The sequence below is a fragment of the Clinocottus analis genome, unplaced genomic scaffold, assembly GCF_023055335.1.
Source record: "Clinocottus analis isolate CAN_PGR_092001 unplaced genomic scaffold, fCliAna1.0.p SCAF_21, whole genome shotgun sequence".
In the NCBI taxonomy this organism is placed as follows: Eukaryota; Metazoa; Chordata; class Actinopteri; order Perciformes; family Cottidae; genus Clinocottus; species Clinocottus analis.
Window position 1 is genome coordinate 10,996,735 of NW_027175943.1, and position 27,138 is coordinate 11,023,872.

General features: G+C 41.0%; 1 protein-coding gene across 6 annotated transcripts; it reads right to left on the bottom strand.

Annotated features, from left to right (window-relative positions):
- Window positions 1-25,787, bottom strand: map4k2 (mitogen-activated protein kinase kinase kinase kinase 2). 6 transcript variants are annotated; one of them, XM_068587617.1, is made up of 32 exons: window positions 25,456-25,787; window positions 19,294-19,351; window positions 18,291-18,381; window positions 17,893-17,957; window positions 16,345-16,400; window positions 15,654-15,701; window positions 15,459-15,501; window positions 15,260-15,332; window positions 14,723-14,854; window positions 14,539-14,601; window positions 14,356-14,437; window positions 13,676-13,792; window positions 13,512-13,590; window positions 10,368-10,426; window positions 10,220-10,272; window positions 8,694-8,732; window positions 8,237-8,270; window positions 7,025-7,181; window positions 6,050-6,225; window positions 5,806-5,847; window positions 5,311-5,395; window positions 5,050-5,129; window positions 4,524-4,584; window positions 4,325-4,448; window positions 4,159-4,223; window positions 3,964-4,067; window positions 2,807-2,984; window positions 2,637-2,705; window positions 2,473-2,559; window positions 2,327-2,397; window positions 2,184-2,239; window positions 1-1,693 (listed from the first exon to the last, which is right to left on the bottom strand). In XM_068587617.1, the coding sequence occupies exons 1-32, from the start codon at window positions 25,546-25,548 to the stop codon at window positions 1,606-1,608; spliced, it is 2,628 nt and encodes an 875-aa protein (XP_068443718.1). In that variant the 5' UTR covers window positions 25,549-25,787; the 3' UTR covers window positions 1-1,605. The 6 variants fall into 6 exon arrangements, with proteins under 6 accessions (XP_068443718.1, XP_068443717.1, XP_068443719.1 ...); XM_068587616.1 differs by having other exon boundaries at window positions 7,016-7,181; XM_068587618.1 differs by lacking the exon at window positions 8,694-8,732 and having other exon boundaries at window positions 7,016-7,181.
- Between the last annotated feature and the right edge of the window lie 1,351 nt (window positions 25,788-27,138).

A 27,138-nucleotide genomic window follows, 5' to 3' on the forward strand; every position in this document is an offset into this window, starting at 1 on the left:
TCAGCTCAAAAGGATATTAAAATCTTTATTGAACATATTACAACCATTCCATAGCGTAAAGGCATACTGTATCGTTATATACTTAAAATGTATACACAATAACAATAAAAACAACCTAAAAAACTAATAGCCATATGCATATTACGTCTTTCAAGTATCTCTCAGGGAAAGATGAGTGTTACTTGTACAGTTTCCTTTCCATAAATAACAAATATCATTACACACAAAACTAGTGTAGTGGAATTTACATTTTAGTCAAACTAGTAGAAGTACACTTTAATTGCATTCAGTTTTTATGCCACCTCATGGAATCAAAAGTACATTCAGCCTATATTGAGGTTGAATTAATAATAAAGCAGATGGAGGAGGGACACAGTTGATCTGGTGTTTGGCACTACGGGTCATGGCCAGAATGTGTTGTGAGAGGTCACAGTGACTTTTTACAGTGACTCCAATTATAATCAGTTCATGCTGGAGTTCAGGTGGATGTTTGTGCCAGGTGTTCTAGAGAGATCACCAGAATGGGACAGACAAGAGGTCACAGTTGCCTTGACCTTTGACCCCCATTCCTGAGATGTTGCGTACTTGGTTAATTTTCTTTGCACTGTTAAATATGTCACTGCTGTTGCACAATTGAACCACTAGTGGTGCATCTTTATTAAATATAAAATTTGAAGTTTTGTTAGAGAAACAACATATTCTAAGTTGTTTTTGTTGAGTTGCATCTTGGTAAGCAGTAATGCAGCGTATATGTCTCAGGCTTTTATTGTGAAAGGTTAGAACGGAAGAAGTAAAGCAGTGTGTGCTGCAGTTGTAAATGCATAACGGGGGCAATTAGCATATTTAATAAATACTAAATGCTTTTGGATTTCTCTTAGCCATGCTGCTTTCTTCTCAACATTCTTCCTTCATCAAAGACAATGCATAATGGGATATATAGTGCCTGGTTAGTGACCACTGCTGTTCATGATGCATTGTGGGATACATTTAGTCCACTGTATAATAGCTCCCACTAAACACTGGGACAGCAATACTAAATGGCAAACTCACTAAATAGTTTACTATATAGAAAGGTAACCCACTTTAAACTAAGATGAACTAATCACCTTCCGTAGGTTGTTCAGGTGACATGGGATGGATGGTAGAAGTGTGAAAGATGTCCATGTTTTGAGCATTTATATCATTAGACAACTTTCCAAGGAGCCCCAAACCTTGGCTTCTGCATGATTTAGCGCCAACTTAGATATATTCAGAGCTTTCAGAAAAATTTGACTTTCACGGTTAGTAGAGTTGACGTGAAAGTGTTAATTATGGTCACTCCGCAGCATTAATGTGTGGAGACCCAGGAAAATATTTTTCTTTTGCAGCTTTAATCGGTAGACGCAAGAGTGAGAAACAGCTCTCTCTTGTCCACGTGCCTCCAAACAGCTGACAATTTCAGTCTGGACGGGCAACTGAATTCCAGACTGACATTTGTCACTCTGGTGTTTGGTGCTTGGTGCTGGTGGCGGCTGCAGCTTGGGTTTTTCCACCACTGGGTTATGGAAGAGATCTGCATTTGTCTCTAGAGTGCATTTTGAAGAAGTGGAGCCGTTTTCCTCTCTCTCAGTAGCTGCTCTCATGTCCAGTCAGGATATATAGGTTGCTGAGGGCTGAGGGCTCGTCTGTTGGTGTGCTCTGAAGGATGATGTCCCTGTGCAGAGTCACAGGGCGAGCATCAAACACAAAAGAAGAAAATTAGAGCTGGCCCAAAACATTAGCTTATGCTCACACACAGTATGTTAATGTGGGACTTGAGGGCACTCTAAATAAGTTAATACATCTTACGATGACATTTTTAAAAAGAGAAAATAGCATTCTGTCTCTTAATCATGAAGTAGTATTACCACTAAACTTTGCAGTTTACATCCTCGTCTGGTGAAAATAGTCATGACTTCATCCTTTTAGACATTTGTGTTTAGAGGCCTTCTTGAGAACCACCTCAACTACTAGTAATACTATTCATTCTGCAACCACTGCCATTACTTTTAATATGACTACCATCAGTACTACCATTATCAAGAATACCAACGTTGCAACTACTACTATTATCAATGAGACTACTACTAATAACCCTTTCCACACGACTAGTTCTATTCATTTATTTCTCTTAAATTTTTTAATTTGAGTTTCTCTTGATCTACCTGTTTGTTCCCAAGACTCGGAATGCTCGACTCTGATCTGTAATTTCTTGCGTCACCTGCACATAAAGATGAAATTTGTTGACACTTGACAGACATGCTCAAACACAGGACATCAGCTCATAACCCGGCAGGACGCTAATCACCTCATTGGAATGGAAACTCCTCCCTTTGAGGCCGTGCTTCCAGAAAGCCAGCACGCTGTCCTGTAAGCAGACTAGAAGAACACAACTGTCACTCAACTGTCAGCGGGAAACATCACTCACTGTGTTAATCACAATTATTTTTCTACCTAGAGCTTCGATGGGGAAGTCAAAGACCATCTCAGCGGCCAGCTCTTTGGTTGGAAGCCCTCGCAGGTTCACTATCTTCACAGTTTCTGTCCGTCGAGATGTGACATGTTAGTCAGCATGAAAGACGGCTGGAGGATTTGGAACATGAGTTGAGATGACCTACCTTCTAATGCGATGAGAACGGTGTCTCTGTCCATTTGGGTCACCTGCACTGCCTCGAGTGCTCCGCTGCCTGCAGACCAACAAGAAAGTGAGTTGAACCTTAAAAGTTGGACTCTGGCTCTAGACGCTCTGGCTCTAGAAACAGCCAGAGGAAGAAACAGTCCGTCGTACCTGGTGCTGAGATAGGCGTGCTGTTCAGCTCTATAATATCAAACTTGAGCTGTTGGCTGATTGGCAGCGTCCCGTTGCTTAAGTCCCTCACCCCGACGCACAGCTGAGGGAACTCGTCCGACACCAGCACCAGCAGCTCAAATATGGGCAGAGAGTCCGGTATCCTCATGGCGATGTGCTGCAGGGCAAACACATGGCAAGACAAAAGAGGAGGAGTCAGTGTGCAAGGTACCGAGAATAGGATAGATTTAGGGTTTGGATGAAGCCAGGTAAGTGTGACCCAACGGGACACATAGTCAATGTTTTACCAGGAATCATTTCAAACGAGCCATGCCTGAAAATTCATCGGACCAGGAGGGAGAAAAGAGTTTCAATGGTAAGATGGTCAGGCCACAGACTATCGATAAGAAGTGAACGTAGACATCGTGACACCACCCACTGGTTTGTGGACTGCTGTTATGAAGCCTGGAGTTCACCAACTTGGGTTAGTAAGTTTTTTTGTTTCTTTTCCACACCCAATTAACAGAAGTTACCATATTTGGAATATGCAGGAGTGACAGACGTATACGGCTCTGGTTGTGGCAGCGACCTGTCAATCACAGTAAGCCCGCCCTAAATCGTACTCTGCCTTATGAATTAACTGATTCTAAATGAACTATACTAAATGAACAACATGCTATATTGAAGAAGACGAGAAACTAGAGATTGAAACCATAAATTCATGTTTACAATGTTTACTGAGGGAATAAATCAAGACAGAAGTAGGGTCATTTTCCCTGCTGGTCGGTAGAGATAATGCACGTTTTAAAACACCTCTGCATCAGCTTCACTCTGCAGGTAGCTGCCTGTACAGGCTGGGCTGAGGATAGCTGCTTAGCGTGCTCCTTTCAGTAGATCATTCTGGAACATACTACATAGACGTCAACACGCTAACTTCGTCACGTCATGTTGACTATGTTCATTTCTTAAACATTTTAAACAAAAAAATTCTGTGTTCATCACAATTATGAACACAGAAAAGGGGCAATCTTACACATTGCCCCTTTAAAACAAAAAATATTGCCAGAGCTGATATTTACTATAAGACTAGTGAAGGTTGAAGCCTCACCACAGAAATACATAAAGCACTATATTTCACACAAGGTGCCTGTACAAACCTTTAGGTGCATGAACTTCTGCAGAGGTTCATACCACAGAAGAAGAACTAGGCCAGATGGAACTGCCCCACATAGAAATGTGCTGTCAGTGTACGGGTTTCGTGCTGAGAGAGAGAGAGGAGAAAGTTGGGGAGTCTGTTGTTGTCGTCGCTGGATAAACACACAGAGCATGCAAAGTAAGTCGGCCTTACCTACCTACACTACATCTCCTGCAGCCTTTAGTGTCGGGGATCTTCACAGACGTCGCAAACTTTCTGTGGCTTGAGAGAGAATATGCACTTCAGTGAAAACGTCTTACTTTGATACCACCTTGTGGAAGAATCAAAAAGGACACAGTTGTACCACTAATGCCCTGTCCCACCTGGAGCTAATCCGCTCGGTGAAGCGGCTGGTGCTGAGCGACAGACTGCCGTGTTTCTTCAGTAGGTGTCCTCTCTGTTCAAACAGAGCATCCAGATTGTGGGAGTAGAGCTGGGAGGACTTCCCTGTGGGATGGATACTTCCTGTGAGCAGCAGGTAACATGCAGCAACACCATGTCCCATGTAAAGAGATTTGTTACCTGATACGGACATCAGCACGTTGTTCATAACATACAGCCATGTGCACCGCTGAGGGAGCAGCTGTGGAAGGAAAGACAATACAGAGTAGTCCCTTTCAATTCTTCAATCAGAATATATGCCATTTCATATCTTCATAACCATATACATATATGAGTGTTGTTTCTGGTAATGCAGTCAGTCTGTCTGTATGAAACAAACTTAATTTGCAAAGCAGTGTTCACTGAGAATGCGAACAAAACCACATCAACAAAAATGTAAATAACGAACCCAAGTAGCACAACACACTATATTTACACTAAAAAATAAAGCGAAGCATTGGTCAGCGGAACCGGACCCAAACCCGAACATCATTTATCAATATTTACGTGAATCCAGGTCACGACAGGTACCGTCCGGTTTGGGTCTGGCATCAACACGCTGGACTAAATGGCTTATATAGAAAGTACAATAGGACTCCCAATTAACTTGACCCAGCAGAAAGGATGGTAAAACAATGATAAATACACAGATCCGCCCTTTTCCTACCTTCTCTAGCGTGTCCTCATGAAGTTCATTCAGGTTCAGGGTGTAGATGCCCTCCTCTGCCCCAAGAATAAGGTACTGGTCTAAGAAGAGAAAGTGTTTGTTTAAGGGAAAATAATATTTCCTGCATCCCAACACAAAGAGACCACAATATAAATGTGGCTCATTGATATTGTTCCTTTTACAGCTGATGACATACCAAGCAACGCTGACTTTATTATTATTATTAGAGACTGTGGCCTTGAAGAGACATTATTGTCCTACCTCTCGTCTTGGGTAGAACCCATGTGACGGCACAGTGGATTTGAAGAGGACAACCGTTGAAGACCTTGGAGAAACAGGCTCCCATCTACAAAATCAGCGCAGCAACTGAATCACTATTTGTCCAACATGGTTAAAGTGACCCTTCAAGCGGCATGTATGATTATTACAATAACAACATTATGTAATGTGATCAGGCTACTTAACACATTGATGACTCCAAACACCAGCAAGCATCAACTGAGCGCTGAGGTTTCCAATGATAACAAATGCAAGTGGGAATGCGTACAGACTGAAGCAAGAGACACCCAAAAATATTTGATGGAATGGTGCAACAAGAAAAGAAACGTCAGCTGGATTTTTACATACAAATAAAACAAACAGTTCCTAGTGCAGCTTGAATCATGCCATGCGAGGAAGCTTAACATGTTAGTCGTCAGGGTGTTGCCATTGGTCAGCTTTTATCGTAGGTCACATGCTGTTAGATTTCACACTTACATGGACTTGAGGGGTAGGAGGAAGTCCATGACAATCAGCCCTCTAGAAATGTCAAAGGTTACACATAACAAAATATAGGGGATGATAAAAACTGTACATCAGATGCATAACAAATCAACATATTGTGTGGTTGCATGATTTGTCACCACGAGACAGACATTAGGAAGTTATTATGTTAGCAAATCACACAAGCTCATTGATGTGTCCCACTGATATGAGAGACAGATATTTGGCTTCAACTCACAGCATCCTCTGTCTTTTTCCTCAGTGTGCTCCATTCAGGTGAAAGTGGCGTCTCTCTTTTTGGAGAGCAAACGGTGGTAACCTTCCTCTTCTCTGCCACTGCAGCATCCCCCTCCGGCAGGCATGGGTCGATGCAGCGCTGTCTAATGTCCTGTGTGGCCGAGCACCTGGCCAACACTTGTCAAATACAGAAGAGAGGAAGGGGAAGTGATTTCTATTAGGATACGTTTCAGAGAGTGGTACCTGTAAGCAATACTGTTAAGGTGTCAACCAAAATAACCCAGTACAAATGATACCTGCAATCGATCCTAGATATCGAAATTATCTCCAAATTAATATTTGTCTGCTTTTTGGTCATAGCAAACAAGGATATCAAATGAAGAAGAAAAAAGTACTGTATTGGTATCACCTTAAGGGTGGTGGTATTGGTAATGGCGACATCATTTTTACCCAGACCCCTAAAGTTTTGACTTGGCCCTGAGCTGGTTGAGGAGTCAGTTGAAGTTACAATCTCAAAGGTCTCTGTTTTGTTCTTTTTGGTGGAACCTATGGCGCTAAGCGGTAGTTGCAGGTGTGTTTTTGGTATCACACTTTCTTCTGTGCAATGCTTCTGATATTTACCGGGATGGTCGCCACAGACAATGGGTCATTGGCTTTTTATTACCATTATGTTACCTCGTTCGGTGATAGTGACCTATTAGACATGTATACTCGACATATTAATGTCGAGTATACATGTCTAATATTTAGATAAATAGATATTATCATACATTTAGATGTCTTAATATTTCTTTTCAAGACATATTCCTATCAAGAAGTGTTTGGTCCTCTTCAACCTTTGGACAAACACTTGCCTTTGTTTTGTTCGTCTTGGGTGTTCCGGGTCACGCACAGCCTTAGATAAAGTCAAACAAACAACTATAGCAGTTTTGGACTTTTCTACTGGCATGTTGTACCTGTTGTGTACCTGTTGTACCTGTTGTGGAGTTGGGGTCATCATTGACAGCAGCGTCGGGGCCCAGTGTACAGCTGGGTCTCAGCGCCAGGTTACTGTCCTCTGTGTTGGGAATTAAGGAGCTGAAGGCCGGCAGCGATGCTGTGGACGGACTGAATAAACCACTCTTCCTACTTCCCTGAAAAACATCAACAAAGCCATGAATCACTCTGAAGAGCTAATGGGGTCAACATATTGCCTCACCATCAGCCAATTGCAAACTGCATCCTAATCCTAGAAAGTTTATATCATGTTGTCATATTGACAGGTGTGGCTGTAGTAGCAGAGCATGCCGTGCATAGCTTTTAAGTCAGCTTGTGAGCTAGCTAGCTAGCTAATTTGGGCATAGGGTGCAACTGTGGTAATTTGGTAAATAATTAATATACTTCAGTACCAAAGTATATATCACTTTGTCTTTAGCACACTCCAATGTTGGCTTAAATTAGCCGTTCGTATAACTTGCAGCAATGACGCGTTGGTTTTAGACCTTTTTCAAAATGTGAAGAAACAGAAACACAATGAGTGTTGTTCCCAGTCTGTAACTGGTTACCACATTCTGCTGAGATGACCCAGCCGTGGGGAATCCACAGAGCCACAGGTCTCTTGGGAGTGCCTTGATGAGAGACCAACAAAATGTGAAATACCAACAAAGCAATCTAATGCTGCTTCTAAATTCTTTTTCTGGTGTTTTAGGAGAAAATTATACTTGTGTAAAATGAAAATAGTCTCTCCAGACTGATCCCAACCAATAACTAAAAAGGTCAGCTTGTCTCTTTAAGTTTGAAATGTAGCTTTGTGTTAGGTGATAAAGTCCTTTAAACTATTGCTGTGGGCGCCCTGACATAACGCACATCTGTGGTTTGGCTCTTCTCCAGGACCTTTGTTGTCTCGTGTCCTCAAGCATGAGACACAATTTGTCATAAAGACCCTTGTGGTTTTGTATTGTGTCTGTCACAAAACAGTTTGTGTATTTTATATTTTTAATCTGTGACATCAGAATTTACTGAACGTTTGAAGGGAAGAAAGATTTTAAAGTTAAAGGCCACAAATTTACAATTTCTGTCAAGTCGTCTTGCTGGTGTAGTCCAGTATAATATGTGTTTTTTTTATGGTGTAAACATACACAAACCTATGGATAAAACCAGTATGTAGTATGCAATTGGATCAGTTTATGGTTGTGTAGTTACCACTCACATCAGTAGATGGTGCCCTTCTAATGGTTAAACTCCTAAAAGACAAAGGAAGAGCAATGTCCTGATCAGGCTTTAAAAATAAAAAAAATCAAGAGTCATGGCAACAAGTTGGGCAACAAATGCAGATGCTGAGGGTGGGGTAACAGCAGCAAAGACACACACATCTTGACAAAACACCACAAAAAAAAAAAAACAGACAAAAAGCCCAAAAAGCAGAGGAGCAGTGGGTTTGTGCTGAATCACATCCACATCAGTTCATGTCTTTTGGGGATGAGATTAGTGGAGCAGGAACACAAACCCACTGATTATGTGATTATGTCAAAGATATTTGGTATTAGCTTCGACCCAAATCATAAAAACGATCACAACAACAAGTTGATTTCAGGGGAATTCATGTGGGAAGGCGGCGGGGGGCACACTGCTGTTAGAAGAGGCTGGAGTTGATGGACGTGGCCTACCTCAGCTGCAGAGCTTGCTCCACACATTCCAACAGGCTCCTGCAACAGGAAGACCTGGTGTTTATCTGACTACGGGCCTGAATGGCCCACAACAAAAGGGGGTGGGAGGTACCAGAGGTCCACTAGTCGGGGAACATTAGGACTGAGGCTCAGACTGCTGATGTTCTGTGCAAGACTAAAGGATATTATTACCACTCAGATTGTGTTCTCTCACTTTTCACCAGCACTTCTATTAGTGATAATAACATTGTGCTGGCCGACGTGATTGCTAATTTAACAATATTTTAGAAATACTAAAAAATGACTTTTCTACTAATAGATCAATTTCCAATTCCTTGACACATTTCTTAGAAAGTGAGTAAAGGTGGTAGATTGTAAAGTAAATAGTTGCAATCGAAGCAAAGGACAGCCCCTAAAAACAATAACAAATTGTATTACACACATTTTATTGTATTCTATTAATTTAAAAGGCAGTGACACCACAAACACATATGTGGATGTATCATTCATTAAATCCTAATTTAAATGTTTTTATTAGCTGAGCTATTCTCCGATCCAAACAGTGACCAGGGGGAACATGGTTGATTGAAGTGAACTACAGAAGTGCTTAAAGTGGTTTGAATTATCTCAATAAATAGTTAAGCTACAACCAACCAATATTCCCAGATCTCAATAACTACTTTGGTGAGTACAACGTTAATATTATGAATAGAAATGAGGGTCAAAACTACCATAAATATCCTTTACATTCTAAAAGATATTACCAATAATAGCATCGCTAAATATGTCATCTAACTTTAGGAATTATACCACTATCACTCCTGCTGCTTTCAATAACAAAACATATTACATCAGCCCATTACATCAGTCTAACTAAACACATCCCATATTTTCTAATGACAGATACACTCTGATCTTGCTATAGTGCCACCAAACTGTGCAATTGTGATGTAGTGGCCGCACTCTGAATTGCAGGTACGATGACATCCACCTTCCCAGGACAAGATTTTACACAATAACTACACGCACACAAAGAAAATTATTGTAAAATGATGAAGACATTAAATAATTTCATATTGTTTCAGGTTGTGAAGAGAAATGATGACTTACTGGTCAAACACGGAAGCCTAAAAATAATTCACATCCAGTTCTCTGAAAAGACTTTTTGAATTATGCACACAAAAAAGTCCTTCACAGAACATCCTTTTAAAAAAATAGTTGTATTTTTAATGAATGGAAAGTATTTTGAATGCTCTTTCCTTTGGACTCACAATAAAGTCTGTATGCACTGATATGCTTTTATTACTTTCTCTCCGTAACACCATTCGCTAGGAGACGTTTTCTGAGAGGGGCACTATTGACTCAAAACATGATCAGAGTATTTTATTGACAATTAGTTGTGCTCAGATGAATTACTAAATCGAAGAATCCTCTAGAGCTGTGACTTCTCAACAGCTTAAAACCAGAGTATTGCCAATACAGAATGAAAGTAGAAGCATGAAGAGGAAAACAGAGAGAAGACTTACGGTGAGTTGTCTTCATCTCCAGACAGATTCCAGTCGTCATCATAGGAGCCCGGCTGTAGGGGGGGAGGGCAAAGTCCATGGTCATATTCATGTATGTCACCAGGATACATATCTGTCAAAAATATACCTTGGAGAAAAAGAGCCTCACCAAATCAGGATAAGGCTCAGTGACCTTCCTCAGTGGAGGCCCAAACTTCACCTGGTCGACTGCAAAGAAAACGTGATGAGAATGAGACAAGTATTGAACAGTATGCACACAGAACTGGTTTTAAATCAGATGAGGACAATAAAAAACTCCCACACAATCCAGGCCTGTTCATGCACTATTAATGAGCACTCACTTTCAAATACATTGATTAGCCTTAGTTTGGAACTTCACACAGGATGCACTCCGCAGCCACACATCTGCTATAATGTCAATAATGAGCTAGCACTGAGCCAGACTAGCTTCTACAGCCCTGACCCAAAGCAACCGCCAAGCACATCATTAGCGCGGCACAATGACATTGTTTTCATTTTATGTGTCAAAGTAGTGATTTTGTGTCTCTTTGAACTCATTTTGTGCATTTGTGGTCATCTTGATGAAACATAATCACACAATTTCCGCAATAAAGTATATATTGTATTCACGGTTGATTGCTTCGAGATGTGTATACAATTGTATGCGGTATTTCATTATTTTTGAGGAAAAAACACCCAAAAGTTAGTCTGCCGAATATATGTAACAACGGAATGTAATGTATGTGTATGTTTGTAAGTATCACACTTAGGTTTCTGTAATGACTTGACTGAGACGTGGTTAACAGGAAGAAGTAGATTGCTGTGAAAGCACAGAGAACCATAAAGCAGAGGATGGGGGAACTTGTGAACCAAAGAGGAAGTATCTGTCTCGTCTCGCCTCATATTTGTTTCCCTGTATGTTTTGGAATGCCTGCATCAATAGATGCATTCTTTCATCATTTTAGAGTTTAAAACTCAATACCAAAAGTTATTTCCTTTTCCATTTAGAAACGGATTGCTAAATGTCTTGATTTATTTAACATGTATGTACACTTTACACGGAATAGAGAATAATGTTTGGCATGACCAAACAAAAATACTATTTAGTTTGCATATTTTACTTCATTTACTACAAATTACACTTATTGAATTAATTTCCACCTTTCGAGGAGTCAGTGGTTTTATTACAGCGTGAAGATCAACTTGCATGGACTTGAAACACGCTTGCAATGGAAATTACATCATGGTGAACATAGTGTGTCCTTTTTTGGGCAAAGATCCATTGTCGTTACTTGGTAACGTAGTTGGGGGGCGGCAGATTCGAAAGCTCTGTGCTGTATTACACAGCAACACAGCCGAGCTGCCAGCAGTCTCTCCAACCTCTTCACGGGTGTTATTTGCACCATGGTGATGCCTTGTTGTTGCACTACTATTTTGTGTTTCTTGCTGTCTATGCAGCATAGCTGTGTCTTTGTCTGCTGGTCGGTCCACTACTTTGGGCCAAAGAGAAATGTCTCATACAGCTTTTCGATGGATGTTGGTCCGGAATGTCATAGTACCCAGAGGATAAAGCACAATGACTTTGGTCATCCAAAAATCAAGACCAAGAAATGTGGTTCAATCATGTATCCTTGAGGCTGACATTTCACAACCGACATCTCAACTTTTCATCTGGCTCCATCATCGTGTCAGAATTTGAGTCTGCCTGGGTCTGTTCAAGACCAAATACCTGCGAACTAAGTGACATTTCTTCCACAAAGTTTATCTAAGGCTAAAAACCAACGATAGCATGTCTTCATGACGCCATGCCAGTATTAAAGTACGGCCATACACCGCCACTGGCATGGCTGTAAAGGCTTTAAACTAATGCAAATACAGTCTGTTGCTGCAGTACTGATACGCCACTGTTTCAATACCTTATTTTGGGGAACATGTTCCTCAACAAAACCATTTAACAATGTAAACCAAACCTTTCAAAGGTCAAATGTCTACAAACAAACGGCTGTGCAAGGCATTCACCTATATGCAACACAAACTGATTACAGAAGATAACAAATTTGTGATAATGAGTGGTTCCGCACTAGCATTTGTAGTAGTAACAGTGTGGGCCTTCAAAGCCCATTTTGGTTAAAACTGAGGTCCACGGTTTGAATGTATTTGTGGCTTAAATGTCTATGAATAGCACGCTATGTACAGGGGAAGTTGAGGTCAGGTTGATCTATGATTTGGTACTGGGCAGAGTGTGAAGCCAGACTGTCGCACTAGAAGCCTTTACACCACAAGAAGACTATTGGCAGCAGCAGCAGCGGTATGAAGTCACTGCAGCCAGTGCATAGAAGTACTACTGTCTGTCACACACCACTGGCATGTTCTCAGTGCCGTCCTCTGACGCGGCCTTCGTCCCACATGTATGGACGGGTTACGGGACGAGGGCAGCCGTCAGCAGGCTGACTGAGAGGCTTTTGTCCTCATTCATATTATGGAGATTACAGTACTGAATACTGGGGTCCTGGTGGACAATAAAGCCACTCTTCAGCAAGTACAACCGACATACCGTATATTTAGACATGCGTGCATACAGTGTTTGTCAGAAACAAAGTATTACTGTGCAATATTTAAGATATTTATTGACCATATACAGTATTTAGACGCAAAAATTACAGTGCTCCATAAAGACTGACTGCCCATAATATTTTTTGTCATTTAGATGTCACAGTGCTTACAATAATAATGTTGAGGTTCTCTTGAAAAAATTCTAAGTGTAAAAAAAAAAACATTACAGTGTACATGGATGATACGAGTTGAAGGAGTAGTTAAGCATTTTGGAAAATATGCTTTTCTTTCCTTAGATGGTTTCCAGCTTTATTTGTGTTTTAACTACACAGTGAAAGTCGGCAATGTTATTAGCCCAACTTAGCTTACAACTGAAAGCAGGTGGGAGTCTACAGCCATGCTAGCAGCTCTGTAAGATTGAAGCTAGCCCAGCGAAGTAATGCGTTAAATACTAAACACCAACAAGCTAACATGCTTAACAATGCTAGCATGCTGGATGTTTAGCGGGTGTAATGTTCACCATTCTTAGTTCAGTATGTTAGCATGCTAACAGTACATTAGCTTATCAGCTCTGAGCACAAAGTATAGTGCAGTTAAATGGAGAACTACTACTTTGTCTCATTTACACAAAATAAACAACTCAAAAGTTCCTTAATATGTCAAAGTATTCCTTTAAAATGTGAGTGTGTGTGTGAGTGTGTGTGTGTGTGCGTGCGTGTGTGTGTGTGTGTGTCCTCACATTGTTCTTCAGACAGGGTCCTTTCTGCAGGCAGGTGTTTCCCTGCTGACTGAATCTTGTCAGGGGCCACTTCCCCAACCTGTCAACAGATCAGACAGCCGGTTGAGGAGTCACGGTATAGTTAAGCCGCTTTAAAGTCTGTGCCACATCCTGGCAGTACTGACCTCCAGCTCAGTGTCGTCCATGCTGTGTGTGTGGCCGGTGTGGAGCTCTGGGTTGTTGGCCATGTCCAGCAGCTCAATGACCAGGTTGCGGGTCAGGAGCTGTGTCACGAACGGATGCTAAAGGAACAAGTTACAGGTCATGGCCTTGAACAGTGACAAAAGATTATGCACAATGGCGTCAGACCCTGGGTCAGCACTCTGATTTGGGGCTGCAACTAACAATTATATCCATGATTGATTCATCTGTTGATTATTTGATTGATTTTTGTCAATAGAACGTCAAGAGAAGAAGTGAAACATTTACTGGGTGAAACTTCAGATACGAATCATGGTGTTTTATGTCTGTTGAAAAAAGTAAATACTCTCAAAAACATTTTTAAAAGCTATGTTGAACATATCTTTCTTGTCTGTAAAGTTATGAAAAATGTAGTGCTCAACAGAAAGGTGCCTGAAACAAGATTTGCGGCATTTGAATGACAGTCTGAGATACAATATTTTTACATGGCAAATTGTTGTCTGGTGCTATATCAATGCTCTGAATATCATTTGTTTATTGCTCCTTTAAATATGGGATCAAGGGATAAAAATTACACCTGTTCAACCTCAGTTAGCAAAGGGGTTAAAAATAGAACTCTCTAAATTTCTCAATAGGGCATGTATGGCAACAGGTGACAACTGACCTGCAGCAGCGTCTCAGCTGAGGGCCGTTTACGAGTGCTTTTAATTAGAGACATCTTCACAAAGCTTTGGAAACCTGCTGACCTGGAGCAACAGATTGAGACCAAATTATACATCATGAAGATAATGATGAGATTGGAAACAATTGGTCCCAATACATGCTGAACACAGACAGTTAAACTCACCATTTGGTTTTATCCTTTAGTCTTGGAGGCTGGAAGTTGCTCTTGGACATCAACATCAGTGCTCTGAAACATCGTATGAAATGTCACAGAGCTGGAAAATGCTAAGCTGTCTCATCACACAAGGGTTCATTGCGTGGTCCCATTTCCTGTTTGAGCTGAAGTCTCTGCTGTCTGAGCGACTCACCTCATTGGGTGAAGGTCAAACATGGGCGGCTGGAGCTCCGCCAGCTCGATGGCGGTGATGCCGACGGCCCAGATGTCACACAGATGGTTGTAGCCACCCTTCTTCTCGACTGCAGCCACCTCCGGAGCCATCCTGCACAAAGGAGGTCGAAGAGGAGCCGAGGAATATAAGATCAAACATCCTTTATTGATGCTTTAAAATTAACTTATCATTGTTGTGCACCTCTGATATTAACTTGTGCATATTAATTGAGATTAGTTTTTTTTTTATGTTGAATTTCAGTCATTTCCCAAAACAGTGTCTGAAAATCACTATCACTATGTTCCGTACCAAATTCTGTGAACTTGGGAAAAAAATGTTTTGCATTGTGGGTAGTGTAGTAACCAAGGTTGTAACCATAATGAAAGTGGATCTCTTGGTTTCCATCTATTGTGTACATTTTTCTATATCGAGAGAATAAAAAGAGCAAAGTGCATGATTGAATGAATAAGTTGGTTGTTGCGGATAGGTGAGGGCAGGAGGCGTCGTCCATCTTACCAGTAGGGAGTTCCTATAAAAGACTTCCTTTTAGCTACAGAGGCACTGATCTCTGCTGCCACTCCAAAGTCAGCTGCAACAGAAGAGACAGGCAGGGTCACACTAGAGCCGAGCGGCTACGAGCCACCAGGGACGACTTCAGGAGCATAAAGAGGCAACACAGATGTGCACGTGTGTGTGTGTGTCCATCACCACTGACCCAGTTTCACATCTCCTCTCTCTGTCAAAAGGATGTTGGCTCCCTGCAGAGAGAAAACACACAAATCTAAGCTTGTGTCCACATGATGTCCCCCCCCCCTGCCTCTCCATCCCACATTGTGATTATATGGTCGCAACTGTACGTAACTTGAAAAAAATGATTAGAAAATAAAATTAATTAAAAAAGCTGCTGTACCTTTATGTCTCTGTGCATTTTGCCAGTTTCGTGCAGGTGATGCAAACCCTGGGAAACGCACAGAATGAAAATCAGCTAAGCATCTTCAATTATGATTTCAAACAACCAAAACTTCATATAAATCAGAACCGAGAGTAACCCAAGAAACCCTGATCTTAACTGATATAATATAATATTATTACATACCGCAGTGAACACTGCAAAACAAAATAACATCTTGGATGAAAAGGAAAAGGGAAATGGGGCGATGACACTATGAAAATATGAAAGTCAAAGTTACACGAGAATGTTTGTACATCAAGTTAGAATGCAGAGGCTGTGTCGCTCTGTCATTATGACTCATAATTATCTGATTATTGAGATAATACAGTATATACTAAAAGTGCTTAAGAAAATATTTTTTGCAAGTTATTTTTTCAATGCAGGTGTTTTTGTCATCTACAAACCTGATTATCCAATAAAAGCGAGCAGAAGGTCACTCACTAACAAACTACAGACAGTCTGTCTCTCTGTTGTTGCTGCAGCAGCGTTTACCTCCACAGTATATTTAAGCGGTCTGGCGAGGTTAAATACTATTTAGCTCTTCTGTGGCTGGGAAAAAGCACACATGAGTCACTCCGTCAGCAGAGTATCTTGAGAGATTTCACAATGCGACAGCAACAAGCTGCCGCTCACACAAAGAGAGCCTTACCTGCAGGGTTTCTCTGCACACGTACGCGATCTGCTTCTCCTTTAATGGGCCCGTCACTGAGGAGGACAGCTTGATTAATGTCTCATAGAAAAAGAGCCTGCAGGTTCATTTCTAAAGATAGAAAACTGGCTGTTCACATCGGTTTTACAGTAATTATACTAAGGTCTCAAAATGAGCCTGGTGATTACTGACATTTTGGGGAAACATGACTCAAAGAGAGGATCACTTTGCATCTAGTCCAGCACATGTTCAGATCAACATAGCATAACGATAAGAATCAGTGGAAGCAATACCAACATATCATATGTATCTTCTTTATTTTGAAGAGTATTTTTCTTTTTGACAAAGCAAGCGGAGACATTTCCCTCCTGTGTTGAAGGGGACTCTAGCAGCCCCTCATTCTGAAATCCTAATAGTCCTGAAAATGTCCCATTGGACCAAAAGCCAATTTGTCTGTTAGCCCCTTAGTACTTGATTGACACTTCAGACCCCCTGAAAGCCAGTGGAACATTTCAAGAGGTCTCAAAAATCATAAGAAATGTATTTGTCACTTGCAATCGTCACTAAAATGTTTTTTGAAAGTATACTAATTTCATTTTACAAACTGCATTCAAGTCTCTTTGTGGGCCCAATTGGACTCCCTTTGGATAAATCCGATCAAGTGCCTATCGTGAGATCCCAGACTGAAGAGAGACATTGTCTCTCCTCTTGTTGGACACCAGGATGGCAATAAGAAGAGGCCGAGCCGAGGGCCATGTGTGGAGTGTGCATCTGTGACGGGTTCACCAAAGAGGCGAGTGTGCTGCGTACTCTGTGGTTGGGCGTGGTCGTTGACTTGTGTAGTTGTGCGAGTGGCCTTATGGTTAACGATATAAAATAAACACTGCCTGCAACAAGCATGTGGATAATTACATTATAGAATAATGCTTCAGCCATTCAAAGGAAGGAAAAATATCGCAACTTAAAGGTCCTTTGGGAGGTCATTCAGCATCATAATTAGTGATGTGCATCTGTTTTTGTTTTCAAACAAAAACAGACTTCCACCCGGGAATCTGTTGTTCATGTCTCGGATGAAACCAAGACAACATTACATTACTTTACCTTAGTTTTCATATGCAACTTACGTTCTTTATAGTTGCGTAACAAACTTATTTTATGCAACAAATGTACTAATTTAACCCAAACCTCACAAAATACTTGTGTTGCCTCAACCTAACCACCTAAAGCTAAAAACTACGTAAACAGCGTGTATTTAGAAAATACACTACACATGTAATGACTGGAAAACTGTCACGACGTCCCTGACGTCTAAAACTAAAATTAGAGCGGAGCGTCAGAGTGTCTATTCTTCCCACTGTGCCACATGGCATAAATGCCATATTATCTCTGAGAAATTGATGTGCCAATGATCTTTTTCACCCTGCTCTGGTTAAGAAACAAAAGAACATTTCCAGTTTTTCTTTCAATGGTACAATGGTGCAGATAATACTATAATTGGATGCAATACAAAGCCTACATTCAGAACTCAACAATTATCTGTATTTATACCATGGTAAATGTCCTGAAGTGACCCTCCACCGCAGTACTCCATGCAGATCCATAGCTTGGTGTTCCTGGAAGAGACACACACACAGCTCATGTCAAACACCGAGATAAACAACCTTTATCTCTTGGTTTGACGTGAGCTGTGCTTCTTCTCCAGTTTAGCAGGGATTGTGAAAGACGACATTGAAGCATTCAGTATCAGAAGGAAACACTCCCTAAGAGCCTGAAACTAAACTAACGCCCACAATTACATACTGTATCATTCCAACAATCTAGCTAGAAAGAGTGGGAGAGGAATCCAGCAGCAGTGAGGGTTGAATAAAAGTCAAATTCCACATATTTAAGTCTATCCCAAAATTCCCAGGAGGATATGCAGTGGACAGGCTGAAAGCACACAGCACCTGTGGTAGCTGCCGAAGTAGGCCACAATGTTTTTGTGCTTGCACTCCTTCATCATGGTGATCTCCTGCTGGATGGCCGTGATGTCATCACCTGGACAGACAGAAAGTTTAGTCAGTGTCTTCTCTCACAACAGTCTGGTGTTGGTGCACTGAGCTCCTACTAGAGGGGCAATTATAGACCAGTAAATGTAGGGTTAGACTAGTGGGAGAACTGGTTTGCAAGGCTTAAATGTCAGTCACTTAAAGGGGACACATCATAAAAAACTTCTTCAGTGCTTAAGCTCATATTTTTTCCCCGCAAACCAATGATAGCAGACTGGTCTTAAAGAGACAGGCGCTAAAACAGAGCATTTCAGACAGAGGGGGAATACAGGTATGTTCAGACAGTATAAAAAAGTTAGGTATTTTTTGGTATATTAAAGCACGTAAACATGTACTATTATAAACCCAAAATACAAGAATAATCCTGAAAATGAACACGATATTTGTGTTATGACACATTGCTGCTACTGAGAACCTGTACCGGTATGATACTACAGATTCTGAGCATTAAGCAATGCTTCTCGTGTGCTGGCTCTGATTGTCCCACTTCACAAATATACAGTATATATCTCAATGACTCATTTAAGGATAGGTTTTTCAAGAACAACAAAGAAAAAAATGGGAAAATTGCTGTTGAGTCTGGAATAAAAGAAAAATGATAAAATAAATAAACAATACACTGTGTAATATCAACACTGTTGTGGCTTATTGTATGCCACACTGCAAAATTGTTAAAGTAAATGATAAAAAGAATGATTCATATCTAAAACTGAATAGAATCTGACCTTGTCTTATGAGACGGATATTGATCTTTATTATAATTCAAGCTGACTGACAAAGACATAATTCTCCAAATATCACTATTCATACACAGTTTAATCAAATAATTAAATACAATCTTCCAATAACTTGTGTTTTAAAAATAAGCCTTGAAGAGAATGTTGTGTCATGTGTAACATACCAGGGTCCAGCTTGACAATCTTGATAGCTGCCAGTGCAGACGTTGTGATGTTACGAGCCTAAAAGGGATGGAACATATAAATTAACATAACCATGTACATTATAACCTGCTTTTTTTTATTACTCACAGGCTGTATAGTCAATCTAGGAACATACTATGTTTGTCAGCAGAACAGCATGTTGCACACACACACAAACACAAACACACAAACAAGTCCAAAACCACCTCATGGTTGTATTCTTCCACAAACCTGTCAAGGAGCTGTTTACATGCATGCCATACATCCCCACTTTGTCCTTTTTTATCCTATTCGACATTTGTCATAATAAGCATATTCATTCTTAAATTATGGCCCAAATCATGGGCATACACGCAACTGATCAGCATGCCATCTCGATGATGAACAACATGCTTATTTAATTATTTCAGTCTGCCATCTGGTCTTGGCTTGAACTGTCTATTGATTCCAAAGCATGGGAATCAATACAGCATTGGTGAGACAGCTCTTTCCCACTGGCGCTCACAGACCAGGCCCAGGTAAGTCTAAGAGCAGTACCACTTACTACAGACTTATGCTTTGCTTAGGGAAAAAAAATAGCTAAATTATTCAACAAATATTTTTTAATTCATCATCGAGGATCCCTGAAGATCCCCAGCAGGCAACCTGCCTGGTACTTTGTTGAGTCATATGGAGCTGGACAAGTGTTAATTGGACCGTCAAAGTCAAGTTGAGGTTATAATACTGAAGTAATCCAGTCGTAAAGCAACCAGAACCAGTTCAGCCAGTTAGGGGTCCAGATGTTTTTTCACAGTATTACGCAAGAGGTGATGCTGGATGTTGTTTCCAAGCAGCTATGTTGTGTTTTCAACTTCCTCCATTCTTCTTGGGAACGTCAGTCATCATGATTCAGTGAGTGCACTGACGTCAGACGGCCTGCTTTTTCACTCTGAGCATCCACAACAAAACGAGGCTGCCACCAATGGGATGAGCAGGTCGCCTTAACGCAACCTGTGGCTCGCTGCACTCACTTCCTGTTTTCTTTCCTGTTCTACCGCAGGGCTTCCTGTGACTACAGTGGTAGTAGCGTCTCTGACATGATTTTTACATAGACAAGCCTGAAATAACAGCAGTAACATACGAATTTTTTATGAATAGTCAAAAATGAATCTGTAACGTAACCAGGTATATGTAGTACTAAAATATTTTCCTCTGAAGTAGAAGTACACAGTGAGTACTATAGGCCGACACTGTAGTTGCATATTTTTTAAGTGCTTCATATTTTTTAAGTGCTCTTTAACTGCTCTTGTAAGTTATTTTAGGAAACAATGGCAACATAGTCCAATATTGTTATTCATAATACATTCTCCAGAGAGAAGAGTTTAACCAACAGTTTAACCACCATTACAGGAGATACCAATGAAACTGATGCTTCAGTGGGGACATTAGCTCTCCATGGGTTAAGCAGAACACAGCTTGTTTTTGTTTTAGCCACGCAGAACTTAGACACTCCCACAGAGGTGTTTCTCTGTGGACAAGGATTTTATTTGGGTTGACGAGCTAACCATCCCTTCACAGCTGGACTGTGTTTATTCAAAGTCACACATCTAGAGATAACCTCCGTCTTGAGCTGATTAATCTGGCAACCGTTTAACTCTCGAAGAATTAAAGTATTTCCCAAAATGTTAAGCTAGTCCATTACATATACCGCCGTGCACCGCGGGCCCTAGGTCAGAGGTCATGGCATGGCTATGATAATATCCTTAGACATGTTCCGATACAGAAAACATTGCAACTTCACTTCCAGCTTATTGGTAACATTTCTTACATCGGGGCCCTATTCCTTGTAGCTGGCTTACTGAGTTAGCCAGATAATTTTCAGATTAAGATGACGCAGGTCAGGCTTTTCGGTTCCACAAAGCAAGTTTGGCTAAATCCCTATAGCAAAATATCCAAATCCCTTAACCTGCTCCAGCGCAGTTTTACTGAAAGTTTACAGGATGAGTTGGCCACTCCCACTGGACAAAAAAAGCATCTCCGTTCCTCATTGAGGAAGGAGCGATATTAGTCATATTAGTTTTATAGGGACAGAGTTCTTCCAGATCGCCAAGATCCGTTCTCACATACTAATGACTTCCTGTATGAGTGCTAACGACTCTGCCGACTAGGAATCATTTATTTACGAGACAAGCCGTCTCATTGAACACCACACGGCGCAGCCGAGCATTGACCGCCTCACATACTGTATGCATACTGTATCCCAGCCCGTAAGCACATCTCACAGAGTGGATCACAGCCTGTATGCATAGACTATCAGCCGCTGCATGACATGCTGCATTAACAGCAAAAGTGTGGTGAATATAACATTTTTGCTGTGAACGCAGCATTAGACTTTGCCATGATTTTATGGTCTTGACTTCCTCATATGCGTTCATGATTATCTCCTGCTCCACATCGAAGAAAAAAGAGGCTCTTCCTTTAAGTTTATTTGTCATATTGCATCGTCGAAAGATCATAGTTTCAGCGCTCCACTGTCCTCCGTTGTGAAGACTGACGTCTGGTTCGAATTAACAAGACCGTTTGAGCACGGATCACCCTTTGAGAAACAGAGTTAGCCTGACGTCAATCATCGTGACAATTTAAGGTGGATAATAGGACACTTTGTTGAACTACTTTGAGGCATGGGGCCATGGAGATCTCATGGTGCAGCTTACACATTTGTGATAAAGTGCAATCATTCGAGATATGTTAAACTTCTCTCTGAGAAACGTTCACCGACTCAGCACAAAGAAAACTGCCCCACCGCTGCAGTCGCAGAGGCTCTTTACACACTCAGCCTCGTTGTCTCACAGCTAAAAACACAGATAAGGAATCTAAATGTGGGAAACATACTTGCTATCGTCCTGGTAAAAATGAACAAAACACAGAATATTGCCACTGATCTCACCTTCTATTTACGGTAAGACTCATAGATGAATGGAGGTTTATGACAATCAAGAGCATTTCCAATTATTATTCAGTAAAATGACACTAACGGCTGCCACTATGAGAAAGTAGCAACTACTCTTTATCATATAAAACATGGACAGCAAGGCCACCCAACACGCCAGAGGATGCAGCGGATCAAGACCGATCAAAGCAGAGTGACGAACAAGCCGATGTTGTGTTCTGTAAAGAACATGACAACAGTTGCACAACTTTTACACCAGGAATTGTGAGCGCAGGAATTGTGAACGGACACATTAACTGATAACACTTAAGATTCTGATTCAGTTTAGTATTCATTTGTTACATTTTCATTATGAAGCTGATGTGTAACTGCTTGGAGTGGTTATTACTTCAAATATAAAAAGGCAACAATGAAAAGGTGATATTTTGCGGTATCGTTTTAGTTTCAGCAAAAAAAAAAAAGCTGCTGCTGCCTGGTTGCCAGCTGGCCAACAAATGGCAAAAAAGTTAGTGCTGATTTTGCTAAAAAAAAACTAAAAAAAACATTCTAATCCATCAAAATTGGACTGCTGTCTGGTCGGAGCCCCAGCAGGACGTGGATCAAGATGTAGTTGACTTTCCCTCCGAGCAGCAGCAGTGGAATGAGTGTCCATTGAAGCCCACACGGTCACATGTCCAGAGGTTCCAGCCTCGACTAGCACAGGTTCCAGTTCCAGCAAACCCACCAGCGGCCGTGGGAGTGATAATGTGCCATTGTGTGTCAGCGCTGGTCTCATTCACAGCACACACACGTCCAGATGTTACACAAGTGCAGAGACAGCTGCGTCACAGTCAGCTGATCGTTGCTCCGGTCAGAATGTCCAGCCGGTTGGATTTGTGTTCTGCGTTCTCAAGGAGTTCTCAGAATGTGCTGCAGGTAAACTATAGCTGTACCAAGAGATGAATGGAAGTGTGTGATGTGTGAAAGCACGCTTGTTCGATGAACTGAACTCATAAACCTGAGTGAGAGGCCGTAAGGGGTGATGTGGTGTAAATGCCAACATAAAATAGAAATATTAAGTACAATTGTGGGTATGCATTTGGGCTTTTTACTCCCCGGTTTGAACGTCTCCTCGACTCTTTCCTCACAAGATGAGAGGTCATTTAAATTTCTCCTGACTTCTATTTACTCAATCAATGGCCCAATGCAATGTTTGATGTATGAATGTGTGATAAATAATCTCTACTTTAATTCCTCTGATTTCATGTGTTTTTATGTTCTTTAATCCTTCATGTTTCTTATTAAATGTTTACGTCGCCACGCTTCCACTGCTAACCCCGAGTTTAATGTCACATTGCATTGAATGAAGCATTTAGCAGTTCAAGAGATGGATATTTATCTCAGGAGGTGGAGACCAAAGCAGAGAAAAGATAATAGAAAGACAAAGATAGAGACTATTAGTGGACACAATCACCACTGAAGAAGAATGCTTATGTTGCTTTGTGTCTAATAGATGCTGGAATAAGCAACAGCTTGTGTGTGTGTGTGTGAGCAATTTTATAAGGTGATAATTTGACAAAGTTGGGTGTTCATTAGGTTTCACTGCCTTGAGTGGCCAAAAACAATAATCAATAAATGCAATTTTAAGAGAGAACTCCACTGATTTAGCATCAAACTCCTTGGACAATGTTGGACTCACAGTGGACAGTTTAATTTGGATTCAAAAGATGAACGACTGAAGACAGGAAACAAAAAGCCTGAACAGTTTATTTTGAAAAACACAACTCGATCCTCTCCCCCAGCAGCTTCCCTTACACACAGGACTCAGCGAGGCTGCGCTGTCTGCTCAGCCCTCCTGTCGAGTTCACAGAGCCAGACTCTCTGACGAGGAGCACTTTAGCGGTGGAGGCCTCACTCACACACTGAGGGCCTTTTACTTCACTTGTCACTCAGCTCTGTGAAGGCAGAACCGTTTCTCACAGCCGCCGTGGCATTGAACGCTCAGCCAGAACGTAACGTGCACAGTTTGGCACAAAACACTAAAAGGATTATCTGAGACACTCGATAAGAGTTCTCATGAAGGAAGAAACTAAGTTGGGTTGAATCTGCACAGGATTCAAGAGCAGGCAGATGGATGTTTGGTCTTAATGATAAAAGGTACTCCATGTTTCTGGTCTGGGGTGTAGAAGAAAAAAATGACAACAAAACAAAACAATGCAGTGTTGCTGCTGCAGGATGTTCAAGGCTCCGGGCAGTTGAGCTGCACAGGATGTTTGCATCCTGAGGTTTCTACTCGACACACAAGTCGGATGATTTTACAAAACAAACTTTGATTAGATGAAGACATTCGTCAACCTTTAGAGATCACGGCTCTTATATACTGGAACGATTTCAGATCCAGCGCCGTGATCAGTCACAAGTTTCAACTATTGTGTTCATCATATGACAGCCGTATTTTAGAAAAGTAGTAAAAAAAAAAAAAATGTGGAGAGCCCACGGCGTCCTCTGTTAGATGTGAGGAATTTGACATTTGAGAAGCAAGATTATTTGAAATTTTAAACCAAAGTGAGGGAAGTGATTTATTCGATTAATCGGTTTTTAATCTCCCGCCAATCACTTGCAGCAGCTATAAAAAAAAATTCTCCTATCTGGGTATTTATGCTATCAAGATAATTGGGAATACTATGATACATACCAATATCACATTAGGAAATTTGAGATCTGATCAACTGTGCCCACCTGTATGAAGACAACATGAACCTATCAGCTGATGCTGAGGGATATGGGTCAGGCTTTATGAAGGGTTCAAATGGTAAATTGGCCTTATTGTAGTGACATATTGACACAGACACACACACACACACACACACACACACACACACACACACGCACACACACACACACACACACACACACACACTTTTGTATCTCCGCTATTTTGACATATCATATGACATATAAGGTATGCATCTGATGGAGTGATCTGCAGGTGAAAAGGCACTCTAACCCTCGCAAAGGCAATAAGATAAAACTACTGACGTCATAGCTCTAATATATATATATATATATATATATATATATATATATATATATATATATATATATATATATATATATATATATATATATATAAACATCAGACCTCTCCACAAACCGCCGTCACCTTGGTGACAGGAAATGAGCAGACACGGTCTCTTTCTGTCCGTGCTGCGGTGGAAACGTTCTCCTCGCTCACCTTGAACACGTCTCCGTAGGTACCGCACCCAATCCGCTGGATCAGCTCGTAGTCGTCCAGCGGGTCCAGGAACGAGACCCCAATCCGGTCCATGTTCGGGGACACCTCCGGGTGCTGTGGTGCTGTGAGCCTGGCGGGCTTCCTACTCGCACATCCCGGCTGCGAGGGAGATGAACGCGCTCAGACTGACTGGACTTGACTGGCTGGCTGCTTAATGGGAACTAATTGGCGCGGACTAATTGCTGGTGTATCGATCCGGCTGCCAGACTGCGCGCGGGCTGACACGCTACAGGCGTCCGTCTGTGTCTGTCTGTGTCCCGCACTGTCGCTGGAGTCACTGCGCGGGAGTCACTGCACACTGTACACACACACACACACACACACACACACACACACACACACACACACACACACACACACACACACACACACACACACACACACACAATCAAGACAAGTCGTTTACTTTTGTGAGCTATGGAAGCCCGGTTGTGCCAGAACAATAGAGCTGAGCATGTCAGTGATGAAAAGGGAAATCCTGTAATTCATTACAGTGACAAATCTTCTACAAATAATGACAACATAACGAGAAACTCATTTTGAGAAACCAACTATTAATAAAAGCTAAATTCAAGTGTCTGTCAAACTTGGACACAAATTCGTAGTGATACAAAACCAAAAAATATTGGTAAATTCAAAATTGTACATATTAAAGTCTATACAGTTTGACTTAACATGACAAACTGTGTTTTTTAAAAAAAAGAGGCTTATTTTAACTTGACTTATATCACAGTTTAACAAGCAGCCCCTCTTCCTCTTCTACTCTGGGGTTTAGTGGACTAAGATCTCTTCAGTTTTTTTCATGCAGGATGTCTTAGAAGCACATGAGCTCATCTCTGGTAAAATGTAAATGATGCGTTTGTGTGCTTCTTGTGGAGAAACTGTTTTACACATCGATTAGTTGACAAATTATAGGCGTGTTAGTTAACCAAGAATGTCTTTGGTCGAGAACTGCCCTAATTTTCATTTTGTAATATAGACTTAAACTTACAATTTAAGAAAATGTCTAATACTAAGAAAGAAATAACTAAATAAGTGACATCCCCATTCACCTAAGCGGTAGGCTACTTTATTTAGTGCTAAGCTAATTAGCAAATGTGAACATGCTAAACTAAGGAGAAGAAAATTGAGATAGTGTCAAGAATTTGACTTTTTCCTCATAATATTGACTTGGTATCGTATGATGTTCATTTACAAAGAGCTAAAGTTCACATGTACAAGCAGACGTCTTTGTATTAACATCTTAAATCTTGAATGTCAAAATCATGCCCAGGCATTTCATACCTTTGACTAAAGTCAAACATTTGACATACAATTCAAAATAGATGAAATAGCCCACATTTCTGATGTTAATATCTGATTTTCACAATTTCAAAAATATTGACCTGGCATCTTATTAAAAAGAAGAAAAAACACATTGAATATTGTTTTCTCTTGGGTTTACTACTATTGGTGGTGGACTGTCTTATATTACATTCATGTCTGGGTTTAGGTATTTGGTGTTGTGTGCAAAGCAATTAATGACAGAATCGAACTTTAAACAACACAAGCCTGAACGGAGTCTCACACACAGAAATACCAACGTTTCACTTTCACAGTTGCTCTCAGTACTTCTCCCTTCCT

Coding starts and splice junctions, on each gene's coding strand:
- map4k2 (XM_068587616.1), bottom strand. CDS start 25,548: ATGGACCGGATTGGGGTCTCGTTCCTGGACCCGCTGGACGACTACGAG. Junction 18,382..19,293: donor GATTGTCAAGCTGGACCCTG/GTATGTTACACA, acceptor CTGTCTGTCCAG/GTGATGACATCACGGCCATC. Junction 2,398..2,472: donor CTTCCCCATCGAAGCTCTAG/GTAGAAAAATAA, acceptor GTGTTCTTCTAG/TCTGCTTACAGGACAGCGTG.